We start from the raw sequence: 15,681 nt of genomic DNA on the forward strand, positions 1-15,681 counted from the left end.
TGTTCGGTTTCCCTATCTGTGAACCCTGTCTTCCCCTAAATGTACTGTAGCTAGCTCTGTCACTTGTCGCTGTGGCCGGTAGTCTCCTCCTCATCAGGTGGAGCCCTCCACAGGGACTCTTCCCTATGTGGTACTCCCCATCAGGTGCACTGTAAAAAATTATTGTGATTTTAACAGTATTTTACTGTAAAATGCTACGGTGAAAAACAGTTAATTGGTTAACAGGGAGTTTTCGTACTATATACGGTGAATAACTGTAATAGATCTAACCTTACATTTAATTTAATTTTACAGTAAAATACCATTAAATTTACAGTTTTTGGAAGTCACTGTGTAATTTACAGTGAAAACCTGTAAATTGACATTCCCAGAATTCCCTACGTGACACTTCGCATTTGATGTATTTTCATTGCAAGTTTCTTCTTTGTTTTTTCTAATCAGTTATGTACATTAGGGTTTTATGTTACATCTGATGTTGTTAATTAATGTTTATTGTATTTTTTAAATTTCACTTGTGTTACCATGATGGTGTTTAGTGTTTGTGTGAATGACACTGAGCACCTTCTATGTATTAGTATTGTCCTCTTAAAAGCTGCTTGTAATGAGCTTTGATTCATCACGCGATTCTCATCACCACTGTGATTGGTGGTTGTCCGTATATATCAAAGGTACATAACAGATATTAGTATTTCAATAGGTTGGTGATTTAACACTATTTCAGCTAATGAAATATGTGTTTTTTACCGTAAATTGTTTACAGTGTAAAAATAATCATTACAATATAAACCTTTAAATACGGTTTTGAACTGTAAAATATATTTTTTTAACCATAATTATTACATTATAAACCTTTAAATCATACGGTTTTGAACTGTAAAATAATTTTAAAAATGTAACCGTAATTATTACATTATAAACCTTTAAATTATATGGTGCTGTCCCTAAAAACCTAAAACCTTACTGCCGTATTTTTTACGGTAAAGTTCTGGCAACCACAGCTGCCAATTTTACGGTGATTTTTTTTACGGTGTGAGTCTCCACAGTGTTCCTGTGAAGTGAAGATAACACTTCCCCAAAGCAAGTACTCAGCCGTAAGTAAACCCAGAAAAAAGAAGGGAAAGAGGTCCTACGGCTGGAGTGATCTCTCCCAGGAGTCATTTAGCCTGGGCGTTGGAAAGTTGCGAGACATCAAAGCTGCACTCGTCATTATGCCACGCGAAAGCCAGCTAGCTGCACCACCAGCATTCATGATGACTCAGTTCTGTAATTGTGGCGTTTAGTAGAGGGACCCCAAGTGTCTCTCATTCGTCACAACGTCGAAATGAGCTACTGAAAGGGAACGTCTCGTTTATTAATGTAACCTCCATTACCTCCAACCTGGAGGAAACGAGGCGTTGTGTCCTTCCTGTCACAACTTTGGGGGGTTGGCATGCAAATTCCGCTCGCCTGTTCTCATTGGCCTTTTCTGAAGTATCAGAGGTTTTTGGGGCTCCCAAGTGCAACCCCTGTGTCTCTCATTCAACACATTTCTATTTAAATATATTTTAAAATGTAATTTATTCCTGTGATGACAAAACTGAATTCCAGCAGCCATTACTTCAGTGTCACATGATCCTTCAGAAATCATTCTAATATGTGAATTTGTTGCTCAAGAAACATTTCTTATTAATATCAAGTTCAAAAGAATAGCATTTTTAGTAAAAGAAAAAAAAAGAAAAAAAGAAGTAAAAAGTAGTTAAAAAAAATATTTGTAAAAATGTCAAATTTTGTCAATTTTGATCAGGTTTAATTCATTCTTCCTGAATAAAAGTAGGTATTTGTTGTTATTATTGTTATTATTACCAAATTATTTTAAATCTTACTGCCCCTAAACTTTTGTACATTCTAGTTTTCACATCTGTGAGTAGTGTCTGAAGTATATCAGTGCAAACTTCCTTTTCCTGTCAAGGGGAACCTTGACCATCATGTGACCATGATTTGTGAGATTAAACTAATACACTATGACAGCATATCAACACATGTGACAAATCATCCTTGGGGGTCAAAAAGGCAAGGGTTTAAGTCTATAATGTGTGTACATTTGTTTTAGAGACAAAGTAACACTTTGTCACTTTGTGCATTCATAATTTGACTCCCTATGGTTATGTAATCTTAAGCGTTCCTTACAGAGGAGATTGCTATAAGGTGTCATACCACCATAGAAAACTATAAAAACTAAATATTGAAAACAATAAACAATATATTACAATATATAAGAACAAAATAATGTCAATCAAACTCATTGGTTGTATACTGTACAAACTGTATTCTATCTCCTAACCCTATAACCATATCCCTAAACGTACCCATCAGAGAAAACTTTCTGCATTTTTACATTTTCAAAAAACAACTTTTTATATCACTTTTTATAAGCTGTTTTCCGCATGGGGATCAAAACTTGTCCCCACAAGGACAAGGATATTGAATATTACCATCTCTGTGGGGACATTTTGTCCCCATAACGCAGGATAAACCTGAACCACACACTTTGTGAGGTGCACCAGATGTCACACACACACACAGACACCTGTTTGGAATCTGTGGTTTGGAACCGTATCTCTTCCGCTGCTCCATGGACAATCAAAGTTTATGAGTGTGTATAAAGAGGGTTCTTTGGAGAGCCTGAGAAAAAGATTAGGATCTGACAACATCCTCAGAGGCTTCCCAACAATGCTAAATAAAATTAGGATTTGTCTTATCACTTGCTATGTTTGTGTGAAATTGTCCAAATAAAAATCTTTTGTTATTTTTGTTAATCACTTTTGCCCCAAAGCTGTATTTCAAGCTTGTATCGTCATGAAACATCTTGCTGCCATATTACAGGAGCAGGGTATCTCTCAACACAGATACATATCAAATGTTTATTTTGCATGTCATAAATACAGTTACAATACAATGGGTGGAGTGAAGTAGAATGACGAAAAATAATGTACATTTGCTGAAAGAGTGTACCATATTTGTACAAGTACAAGATGATGATGAAGATTATGTTGATGATGAAGCATGATCAAAATTATTATTATTAAAGCATTCTGTTGTTGAGGGGTCATTGTGCCTCAACTTTTCACTTCAAAATAAAAAGTTTTCTTCACACAAATCTAAGTTGCCTAAATCCTCCAATATTCACTTTTATAAATATAAATATAAACTTTTAATAATCGAATGTAATATAAATACAGACATCACCATGATACTTTTAGATTAAATGTCAACATTAAAAACGGTATGCATTCAGATATTACATTTAGTGCCACTATGGTCAAAGCAAAAACTAAAAGAGGTGGAAGCGTCGTAGTCCAGGGGGCATCTTGACCCACATGCCCCGTTGTCAAAATCAGTATACAGTGCATTTATCTGTGTTTACAATAAAATCCGTGATGTTTTACTGCTGAAAAAAACTTGAATATCAGTAGTAGCCTACAACAAAAGTAGGCTACCAACAAACGTATACATAGGCTACACAAGTACGTTCAGTAAAAGCGCGCGCTCTCAGCAGTCCCCGCTCTGGATCATAGTAAAGAGAAACGCGCAGAGACTCCCCCAGGAATCTCCGCACTTCTCTTTGGCGATCTGACTGTGGTCAATGCGCCCCGTGCATTGGCGCTTATTGTCCGGATGCGTTGTGTTCGTGGTTATCGGTGTCTTCTCTCTCTTGGGGGTTTTTGCTTGTGACGTCTCGATGAGTTTGAAATGCGCATCCAGTGGCGCACGCTTACACATGCCCGCCCGGATCAGTGCGCGCGGATCCGCGCAAAGTTTCTTCTGCTTTTTAAGTGATCTGGCGATCTGTTTCCAGTAGCCATCTGGATTAGACCCATATTCGGGGCATGTCGCAGGCGTGGCGGTGTATAGACAGGTGAATACATCCCCGTTTTCAGGTGTACATGTAACAGTAATGGTGTACCGTTTGTCCCCTCCGAGCGCCAACCACGAAAGACAGCGCTCCTTGTCCTTATTTCTGAACTTTCCGTTCTGTACCGCAATGACACCATCCCCTCGACTGCCCTGTCTCCTTCGTGTCCCTTTCTCTCCCTTAATGCTATCAGCAGTGAAGATGAGCTGAGAAAGACACGCGAGGAACAGCAGGAGCGCGAGAGTCCCACGAAGAGATATTTCCTTCATTTCCAACGACCTAAAAATATTTATCATGAGATTAAATACAATAACATGTCCTTTATTACATTTAAAATGATGCAACAGATATATTTAAATAGGTTTAAATTTACATCAAAAAGTACATTGACCTTACCAATAACAGTAACGAGGACAGATGTGTGATGAGGTTCCCTGACTAGTTCACGTCCAAATGAACTCACGCGTGGTATTTATACGTTGAGTGACACACCCACTTACTACAGGACAAGATTCTCTCACGCACGAGACAAACCCTTAAATGTGTTCCCGCACACATGCATGAATCCACTGCTTGCGTCATTCATATATTTGCATTTTTAGAGGGGGCTGAACTAAAAGATATTTAGGCTACTACATGTCCTCGGGTCTGCGGTTTTTTTAATGTTTTTAATTTATTTTATTTTTTATATATAAAATATGAAAGTATGCACTGGTTCATGTAAAACGTAGGGCATCCAAGCAGCTGGTTCCCCGGGGCCTCGCAAGACCTGTTCCTGAATTCCATGAAACAGTGGTTAGACATGCTATATTGGGCTGAATATAGGGACTTGTGCTATTTCAGTTATAAAATCAGGTCACAAAGACACAATCAGGGACCCCTCACCCCCATCACATGAGTGCACACTCACAATGACCCACTAACAAAACATGTTTACATGCCAGAACATAGTATATGACCATACCACCATGCGTCCCCCTCCCTATATTAAATTAAAGTGCTTTTCTTAACTCTACATATTGCATTTTCATCTTGTTTGCACACAATTAGGGTAAAATGAGTGTTGTAACAACAACAGTAGCTACTGGTTTTGTGCATCTCTGTAGGAATTAGTGGAATGTTCACTGGATTGAGGCCCCTTTTGAGGGGCAGATGAATAGAATTAGTGTACAGAGAGACAAAAAGCAGGACCAAGAGTTTAAGATGTATTCGTATTGTATTTTCATGCCCTTCAGGTCTTTACATTTAGTCTTTACATGTGTTAAGACCAGGGTTATTATCATCAACGAAAAAAATAAAATCATTTATTAAAACATACTTGGAAAAATGATCTGAAATAAAATACATTTGATTTAATAATTTCTATTTTCATTATGTAGAAGTACTAAAATAATTCAAATTAACACTGAAATAAAAAAACGAATAAAGTTATGTAAACATATTTAAAATGAAAACGGAAAATATCAAATAAAAACAATTTCAAAATAATAAAAACTATAACAGTATTATGATACTACAATAACACGTTATATCTCTACATTCACGTTTTGCATAGAATATGCAAGTTGCTTAAGTTATGAACAATGAATGAGTCATCCATGAAAGTACAATTTCCTTGTGCATCTTCATTACTTATTTACCAAGGGATCAAAAGAAGACATTTTACAACCATATTTCTTTGTTGTTATAGCTAACTCTGATCAGTGTTGGTTTATCAGGAAATGTAATGATGATCTCTCACACACACACACACACACATCGATAAAGCTAAGTGTGTGTCAATGAACTTGAGTGTGATCGTTTTTACTGATACTGTGCACTAAGCGTATGACCTCATCTTCACATGACATCACAAAATCTGCTTATTGATTTCATTATTCAACCATGTCCCATTTTATAGGAAGCAATGGGCTGTGTTAAAGGGATAGTTCACCCAAAAATTTAAATTTGCCCATGATTTACTCACCCTAAAGCCATCCTAGGTGTATATGTCATTCTTCTTTCAGATGAATACAATCAGAGTTATATTAAAACATTTCCTGGCTCTTCCAAGCTTTATAATGACAGTGAATGGCTATTTCTGTTTTGAAGCCCATAAAAGTGCATGTATCCATCATAAAAGTAATCGGTAACACTTTACAATAAGGTTGTATTAGTTAACATCAGTTAATGCATTAGTTAACATGAACTAATAAACAACACCTCTGTTCAGCATTAGTTAATCTTTCTTAACGTTAGTTCATAAAAATCCAGCTGTTCATGGTTTGTTCATGTTAGTTTATAGTGCATTAACTAATGTTAGCAAGATTTTAATAATACATTAGTAAATGCTGTAATTAACATTAACAAAGATAAATAATTTTTTTATAAGTGAAGTTCATTATTAGTTCATGTTAACTAACGTAGTTAACTAATGTTAACTAATGAACCTTATTGTAAAGTGTTACCAAGTAATCCATACAGTCTCTCGTCAACGCGCGTACCATAGTTAGCGGAAGTTAGAGATAAGTAGTTTGTAAAGTTTTAAATATGGATATTTTTCTTACACAAATGCATCGCTTTGCTTCAGAAGGCTTTATTAAGCCCCCGGAGCCATATGGAGCACTTTTATGATGGATAGATGCACTTTTATGGACTTCAAAACAGAAACAGCCATTCTCTGCCAGTCATTCTTTGTCATTTTAAAGCTTGGAAGAGCCAGGACATTTTTTAATATAACTCCAATTGTATTCGTCTGAAAGAAGAATGTCATATAGACCTGATGACTTGAGGGTGAGTAAATCATGGGGTAATTTTCATCTTTGGGTGAACTATCCCTTTAAAGAGTTAAGTTACCCAAGGTGTGTGATGAAGGGTGTAAGGTCCATCCATTAGCCCAAAAACAGAATGGGACCCGGAGTCGCAGACTAGCATCGCAATTCGCTAGTTCACAGGCACAAATTAGCCAGTTCTGATATTACAGAGGATTGCAGAGTGAACTATTTTACCTTTAAGTGGTCGCACACACTTACTCATAAAAGTGTAATTTTAGTAGTCACGAAAGCTACAACTTGCTAATAACAGTGAAAGTCATAAATCAGATTTTCTCTCATGCTGTACGCCATGCTCCAGTCATGGGGTCCTCAGTTTGAGCTGCCCTGACAGGATGATTTGCGGAAACTCCTACTTACTCCGTATGCATCACTAATGATTTCAGAAAGATACAGAATAAATCAAGATTTATTTTGGCCAGATAGAACTTAAATAAAAATAATTAAACACAAATCCATGGTACACAACTTTCAGCATAAAATATAAAACACAATTACAAAGTAATATGAAAATAGTTTTAAAGTGGCATCATATCTGGCACAGTACACACAGTGTGTGTGAGTGTCTCAAAGACACTGACACAGCACGGCATGGGGTTCTGGCTACAGAGATTTTCCCAAATGGCAGCTCTGCTACCCTTCCTTAAATACCCAGACCAGAACAAAAGGGTTGTAAATATTTGCAAACACCTGGTTTCGGGGGAGAGGATCAGATATCTTTGAAGAGACCTCTCAAAAAGGAGAACACAACTCTCATTAGTTTTCAATCTTTCTAATACTTCCAGTGACTGCAGTGAAACTGAGACCATTTTACCAATCGCACTGAGACCTTTAAAAAGACCCCAAACATGAAAGGGATAAAACATCTGCATTCTGTGACTTGAATCAGGGGGAAGGGAGTCGGGTGAGGGACAGTGGGAGAAGGTTTGGGAAGGGTGATGTCCCACAGTCTTTCTGTGAGATCTTCTCTCCAGATTAGTGATTTGTATTGTTCTATTGCAGAGGGTTGATCTCAGCTTTTGTCTTAGCAGTAAAACCAATCCTTACAAGGGGATACCAGATTCAAGGGGTATTTGGAAATTTGCTTTGTTAAACACAAAATATATGGTTTCACTAATAATATAGTGAAAATGCTAAATGATGTATCATAGTATAATATGAATTAATAAGACTATTGTTTGGTCAGTGAAGTGGTCTCACTGCGGGGAACTTAAAGTCGGCATGAAAAGGAAGCGGTGATAGTCTTTTTTTCTCTATTGTGTAACGTATATCAGAATGAAATGGCTTCTCAAACAAGAAAAAATGTAGGGTGGGAATTGCTTGTCTATCGGGATTTGATCGTAGAATGGTTGTGGGTTTGCTATCGCAGTGATCTCATGCGAGTGACAGGTTGTCCCGCCCTCATGACACTAAACACATCATCAGAGAAGAGATGTGGTTGCAGCAGAGGTGTCAAGTAACGAAGTACAAATACTTTGTTACCTTACTTAAAAGGGTACTTCAGCGCTGGGAAGATGAATGTGTATTTAAACTGGGTCATTTATGTAGTAGAAATGTGAAATTATTTTTGAATTTGGTGCCTTCTAGACAGAGAAAAGACCGAAAATGTATTTTTGTCTCATGTGGATGAAAGACAACAACTCCCAGAATGCACTTGCTTCGCTGCCCCACGAGGCCACTCCCAAAGCCATGGCCACTAGTTACATCTCTTGCCCACCGCGGCACAGCCCCACCGTTGTTTTGATATATTTATAGTAATACAATAATTTCGCTCAGTTAAAGAACAGACACTACAATTAAAAACTGAACGTGTCTTTTCAATAAAGTGTGAGTGAGCCGAACGAAAGTCACGACACAAACGCAGCAGGAGTCAGATCTCATTCATCACAAAGAGCTGAGCAGAGCTGAGGTAAGCGCGGCAGTCATTCACGGCGCGTGTCCAGTCTGGCACGTTATCAGATCATGCATATGGAAGCTTAAAGGAACTTAAAGGAAAATAGGCTAATTTTCCGTCTCCCCTAGAGTTAAACAGTTGAGTTTGACCGTTTTTGAATCCATTCAGTCGATCTCTGGGTCTGGCGGTAGCACTTTTAGCATATCTTAGCATAGATCATTGAATCTGATTAGACCGTTAGCATCTTGCTCAAAATTGACCAAAGAGTTTCAATATTTTTCCTATTTTAGACTTGACTCTTCTGTAGTTACATCGTGTACTAAGATCAACGGAAAATGAAAAGTTGTGACTAACAGACAACAGATAAATGGCTATCCACCTGTCACTCAAAGTGGCCACGCCCTTAATTATGCAGGACTTTAAGGCTTTATATAATACGAATGAGATATAAAAAAATTCACCCCCCTCACAGTCGTCATGAAGGGCAAAATTAGATATATAGACCAAAACCACAATTTTTACAAGCTGTAAACATGTGTTCTTCTGCTGTAAAGTTGGGCATTTAGCACAAAGTTCCTTGATTATTACGCAGGAATGAGAGTATAGTTCCTGCCATATCGGCCTAGAAAATCACAACTCTTCATTTTCCGTCGGTCTTAGTACACGACGTAACTACAGAAGAGTCAAGTTTTAAATGAGAAATATCGAAACTCTTTGGTCATCTGAGCGAGATGCTGACGGTCTAATCAGATTCAATGATCTATGCTAAGCTATGCTAAAAGTGCTACCGCCAGACACAGAGATCGGCTGAATGGATTCAAAAACGGTCAAACTCAACTGTTCAATTCTAGGGGAGACGGAAAATGAGCCTATTTCAAAAATAGTGGCGTGTTCCTTTAACTTTCATAGGAATTCATTGAAAAGTTGAAACACTCACTTTTCTCCGCACCACTCCGTTATGAATGCCCGAGCCGAGCGGCAGCGGCCGTGCTCATTTACATTCTGTGAGTGAGATCCCACCCCTATGGGCGGGTTGAAAACATGCGGAACTAGCTCCTATAGTCTATAGCCTCTGGCCAAAAAAATCCTCCGATGACGCAAAATTACAATATTTGCGTCATCAGAGGATTTTTTCCAGAAATAAAATGCATAATTCTCTCATCTCCAGGGAGATATGAGGGGGGAAAGTACCATAATATACTACAGGGGTTTCTACTGATACAAAGTTTAATGCTAAATCACTGAAGTTACCCTTTAAGTAGAAATTTTGGGTATCTATACTTTACTGGAGTAATTATTTTTCAGCCGACTTTTTACTTCTACTCCTTACATTTTCAAGCAATTATCTGTACTTTCTACTCCTTACATTTTTAAAATAGCCTTGTTACTCCTATTTCATTTTGGCTTGTTTTCATTCCGTATTGTCATCGTTCAAAAAAAAAAAAACCTATCCAGATAAATTGCGCCATCCAGATCCAGAGTGCATTTTTTGCGGTTGGATTAGAAGTATAAACATATACCATTCCAACACCCTATTGGTTTGTACGCGATCCATTGCACCTGCACATGCATCATGAAAATGCGTTAATTTTCAATGGGCATATATGCAGCTGAAACAGGTAGCCTAGTGCATTCCAAATTTTTCAACATTAACATTTTAATAGAATATTATAGTCATTATGGCCTTTAGAAAATGTTTTTTTGAGGAGGTGGGGTAATGCACTATAAACCCCTGTGGCACGGCCTAAGCTTTTGTCCTTAATGGCATTTTTTTCCTTTCCTTACGTTACTTTTACTTGTATACTTTAAGTAGTTTTGTTTTGAAACCAGCACTTTTACACTTTTACTTGAGTAAAAAGCTTGAGTTGATACTTCAACTTCTACAGAAGTCTTTTTAAGCCCTAGTATCTATACTTCTACCTGATTAATGAATGTGAATACTTTTGACACCTCTGGGTTGCAGGATGGAGTGGAAGTTATATTGATTAAAGGTTGTGCATAAAAAATTATGCACTGATAAATCATTTATAATCAATACTACAATATTCCATTAAAAAAAAGAATTGTCAATTTTGATTTCAAGGTGACTTTAAGGCAGACAAAATTTTGCAACATTGACATACAGCATGAGTTGCGTTAGACAGCTGTGTCTTCATGTATTCAAAACATAACAGTTCAGGGATCTGAAGGGATTTGAGCTCTTTGTAATGCAAATACAAACATTCTTGTTTCTTTTGGTTAAACGTTTGCAAAGGGTTTAAGGAATATACTGTCTATAAAGAATATAAGCTGTCTATAGATTGGCATGGCAATGTGACATTTAGGCCCAATCCCATGTCCCTTAACCGTACACTTTCTCGATTCTCTTTTGGTTGGAGGGGTGGGGGGAAGGGCCAGATAGCCCTTCAAACAAAGATTTTTCGGGACCCCACTTCAAACGAAGGGGTATGACAAAATTTCCCTGCACTGGCTACACAAGGAGAGTGGCATTAATAATGATTTTAACGACAAATAATACATTGTCTTATATTGCATTCAATCTTGTGTTCATATTTACGGTCATGTTCTTGTGATAAACATTGGCACATGTCATTAGCGACGATGTATAATGACGTGTAACGGTCTAGTAGTGGTGTCCCATTTAATAGGGGAATCTTTTCAAGGGGAAGGGGTAGGCGAAGAGGGATATAATTGGGATTGGGTCTTAGAAATTCCAGTCTGTCTTTTGTAGCCCTAGGGTTTAAGTTTTGGCTTGTTAGCATGGCCCTATTAGCCCCTGCTATAGCAGATGACTTAAAGCAGAGATGTCCAATCCATCTCCTGGAGGGCCACTGTCAACTCCAGCTTGCCTCAACACACCTGCCTGGAAGTTTCTAGAATGCCTATAGAGATCGCTAAGACGTGACCAACTGGGCGGCAACGTCATCAGAATGCAAAGAATTATGGGTATGTTTGGCCCGTTTACATGGCCTGGCATAGCAGGCTAGTGTTCTGGCATGAAAATATAATCCTACAACAGAACAGAGAAAAACAGAATATAATCCTACAAAATGCAGCGGGCTAAAGAAAACATTTGGACAGTGGACACATAAAAATATACTCCGTCATTTTGTTCATACAGGACATCATTCAAACTGCAAAGTGTTTACTTATATTTGTATATCCTGTTCTTAAACTTTATGCCACTTCTATCGTGAGAACGACTATGGCAGTTTATAACACAGCAGGTAGACAGCATCTTGAACACTGCGTTCTTCCCTCCATGCAAAGAAGTCTGGCGACTAGCGTCCGTTTGTGCCGCGGATTCCCAAAATGCTTTGCGTTTACCACTGGAAATACGTCATGATGACGACACATTAGCATTCTCTATATGGTTAGCTGGTTCAGGTGTGTTTAATTGGGGTTGGAGGACAGTGGCCATTAGGAGCAGGATTGGATTGCTTTAAGTCATCTAAGAGGGGCTAATTGTTTAAATCCAAAACTTAAACCTTAGCTCAAATCCCTCCAGATACCTATTTAAACTGTTATGTTTTGTTTTTTAAATATGTTGCTCAGCTGGAAGATGACACACCTGTCTAACATACTTTGAAGAATGATGGTAACCAAACAGTTTCATTTTCCATTGACTTTGTAGAGTTTCCAACATTCTTTAAAATATCTTATTTTGTGTTCAGCAGAAGCAAGAAAGTCACACAGATTTAAAAAACGACATGTAAATGAATTTCATTTTTGGGTGGACTGTCCCTACACTATTTGGCTTTAAAGCACCTTTCTCCATTGACTGTAATTCAGAAAAGTCTGCATTCGGACTAAATATATAGATAGTTTTTACAGGCAACATTTAAATAAATTGCTAATATTTTATTATAGTAGGCTATAGTAGATGCTTCACAGAGCCTGGTTCTTTTTGGAGGCCTTTTAAAAGTGTAATTTGTTTCCCAGACTGCTGTCACTTGGCCTTTGATGACACAGTTCAGGGTAGTCAATAATAAAAGGTTTGTGACTGAATGTTCTGAATGTTTTAAGCTGCTCGAGAGTCATTAGTCAGCTCTGGAGATTGGCTCAGAATACTCTGTTTAACCAAGTATCTGCCATTCAGATGAATGGAAAACAACTATTTATCACATTGCTTTTGAAACCAGATTTTTTGAGTCTTTTTAAATGACATGTAACATTGCCCCCTAGTGTTGTTGATGTGCTCTGACAAAATTCATACTTGCTTTGAAACTTCCCACCCCTCTATTTTTGTGTTATAAAAATTCTGATCTATTTAAATTATGTTTGGTTTTTGTTTAGTAATATGTATTTCTTTAGGTCAGTTTATTTATTAGAATTTTTCCTAATAATATTATATCAGCACCAGATTTTTTTTGTGAAAATAATTTAGTTGTAAATTAATGTGTAAATAAAACAATTGTAGCATTGATTTTGTTCAGACACCATACAGACAATTAAGAAATGTGTTTTTATTAAACAACAGCACACGCACTGACACATAGAAAAACACACATTAGCACACAAGTGCAGTCATAATTACATTATCTCATACACACACACACACACACACACATGCACACACACACGGGTCCCTGGAGAAAACACTTGGCCGGTGGTCAGACAATCTGAAAATCTCCCTAGAGAGAGCAGAAAATGAGGGATCAAAAGATGGAAATATGAACAAAAATATTTTTAACAAATGAATAATTACTTCAACAAATTGCTTTGCAGGAAAACTGCAGAGAAATATGTAAATATGTTGTTCAAATTTGGTTAGAAAGGGATCAAGAGTTGTTAGCAGCAGTTGATATTTAATTGAGTCTGCTTTGTGGCTAACCCTCTTTCTATTTACTTTCCACTTCTGTTGCAGCTTTCCATACTAAAAAGCTTTTGAATCACAGAATTTGATTTGCTGTTTACAAGTTAGTTTTGTAAAAAGCCTGCAGTTTATGCATCGGTGATGTACTGTAGTTGCTCAAAGGTAGTTTATTTACAGATACAGTTTTGCATCATACAGTTAGTATCTTTATTTAGAGTTTCTGCATACAGTCCTACAAGCATCGACTAGTTATTTACTATAAAACGATGTGCTTACCAAAGGTGGTGATGAATTAATTTTGAAACCAGCTAATAAAGTATGCGCAGACGCCCTGGAGACTTTTCCAGCAGTATTCCTCGGCCATCTTGGATGCTTGACCCTCCTCTGCCACAGTGGGTCTCGCTGTGATGGTCTTTGCAGGTTTACGTGGTGGAACAGGCTTGGAAACGGCGGTTTTGGCTGGTTTGGAGGCCGCTTTGGCTGGTTGTTGGGGTTTAGGCTGCTGCTTGTGGCTGGGAGGTTTGGTAGTGGTGATGCTGGTCTTGACCTGCTGCTGTTGCTTTTGCTGGTTCTGAGAAGTCTGTGTAGGTTTTGGAACAGAGATTTTGGGCCAAGAGGCATGGAACGCCATTTGGACCTCTTCCGAAGCAGAGCGGCACATCTGCGGCTTGTAGACCCGTGGTCCCTGGCAGGCATTGTGGAGCTTCCTCATGTCCCACATGATCTGATTGAAGAAGTGCCGAGGGTTGCTGTTGTATGATCTGCAGAAGTTAGGTTTGCCTAGGAAATCGCACCAGTACGACTTGCCCTTGCTCTTGCAGGAGACACGCAGCTTGGTGAAGTTGGTCTGGCCAGAGATCACCATGGTGCAGGAATCTTTTGCTTTGGTGTGGAAACGAATGGGCTCATCCCAGATGCTTCCTTTCGGCTGCGGCTGCTGTCGGCTGTGTTGGGTGTTTTCGATGTGGTTAATGCTGTTCCCCTGGTTACTGCTGTTCTGAGCCTGAGCGTTGATGGCCCAAATGAAGCAGACCAGAAGGAGAGCGGCACTGCATATGGCTCTCATGATGGAAGTGTAGACGGGACTGAGCAGAAGGTGCAGACCGGCTTTATAAATACAAGTCCCACAAAGGGGTCTTTGAGCAGGGCAGAGTGCACACAGTGCATTCAGACTGGGGGGCCCCTATAGTCTCCAGTCTGGAGCTGCCTGAAAGAACTAATTGTAGGAATCTTTAGAGAAGTGTGTGTATGAGTGTGAGCAATTTACTCTATATGGGATCAGTGTGTAAGTGGTTTCAAGAGTGTTTAATATAATAAATGCATAGTTACTGTCTCGTACAGTTTTTGCAACCTGATCTCACTACAAACATAACTATTTTACAAGGTGGTGATTTCATATGAAATTTTACAATCTGAATCATATGAAAATGTACAATTTTTAGGAACAAAAAGTAAGCCTGAAGGTCCACCCTTAAACATAACCCTCAGTTGGGTGTGAGCAGACCGTAAGAAAGCGTACGAATGAGATCAAACGATTTAGTCACCAATTTGCCAAAACATAAAATAGGTATGAATTGCCATGAGACTTTGTAGGTATTTGTGTGTTTTGTGTGAAGGTTTTGTGGTTCGGTTTCTTTTCTGAGTGTGTGTTGACGGTTTGAGGGTGGGACATGGGTGTGGTTAGACTTATGGAACCTTCATGGTCTTCATTATATAATCATACATGCTAACATAAGTGGGCTATTGACTATTGATGTGAAAGACATTTTAGTTTCTCCAGCAGAGACAAGGAGAGTAATTCACTTGGAACCCATGCTTTGTCGACTTCACCTTCAATGCGGTTAGTGTCTGGATTACGTGAAGTACATGTACTATACAAGAATGGTTTATGAGGAGTCATGTGAAATTTTAAATTTTAAACGAAGACAGTCAATGAAAACAGCTGCCTACCTTTAGCTACAGCAGAGATCAGCTATAAATATTAGATGTTAAAAGGAAAGAAAAAGTGAGTGTCGAAGGAAAGGTTTTGTGTGTATCATGACACACACATATTATCTTACAATACTGTAACTTTTAACTGCTTTAAAAGTAATGTGTTTTCTACAATTCAAATAAACTCAGCAAGGCAGGTGTCTTTTCTGTCCACCAGAGCGATCATTTTGTTGGAATGACTTTATATTTAAACGAAAGCTTGCCATGCAGGCTGTAGCTGGTAATTCTTTTTACACTTTGTACATCTAGCACGTTTAAAATGTATAAAATGTACATA

The 15,681-nt window shown here is 38.1% G+C and overlaps 2 protein-coding genes across 2 annotated transcripts; both read right to left on the reverse strand.

Moving 5' to 3' along the window:
- Window positions 1–2,887: 2,887 nt before the first annotated feature.
- Window positions 2,888–4,333, reverse strand: fgfbp1b (fibroblast growth factor binding protein 1b). Its single transcript, XM_079812235.1, has 2 exons — window positions 4,289–4,333; window positions 2,888–4,171 (listed from the first exon to the last, which is right to left on the reverse strand). The coding sequence occupies exon 2, from the start codon at window positions 4,159–4,161 to the stop codon at window positions 3,529–3,531; it is 633 nt and encodes a 210-aa protein (XP_079668361.1). The 5' UTR covers window positions 4,162–4,171; window positions 4,289–4,333; the 3' UTR covers window positions 2,888–3,528.
- A 9,371-nt stretch (window positions 4,334–13,704) lies between these two features.
- On the reverse strand, window positions 13,705–14,478 carry fgfbp2b (fibroblast growth factor binding protein 2b; the record flags this gene model as incomplete). The annotated part of the gene is made up of 1 exon (XM_079812130.1): window positions 13,705–14,478. One exon carries the CDS (start codon window positions 14,476–14,478, stop codon window positions 13,705–13,707), a length of 774 nt encoding a protein of 257 aa, XP_079668256.1.
- Window positions 14,479–15,681: the final 1,203 nt, after the last annotated feature.

The sequence above is a fragment of the Gobio gobio genome, assembly GCF_949357685.1.
Source record: "Gobio gobio genome assembly, chromosome: 3".
Classification (NCBI taxonomy): Eukaryota; Metazoa; Chordata; class Actinopteri; order Cypriniformes; family Gobionidae; genus Gobio; species Gobio gobio.

What these genes read in the sequence shown, in the direction of transcription:
- fgfbp1b (XM_079812235.1), bottom strand. Translation starts at nt 4,161, where the DNA reads ATGAAGGAAATATCTCTTCGTGGGACTCTCGCGCTCCTGCTGTTCCTC.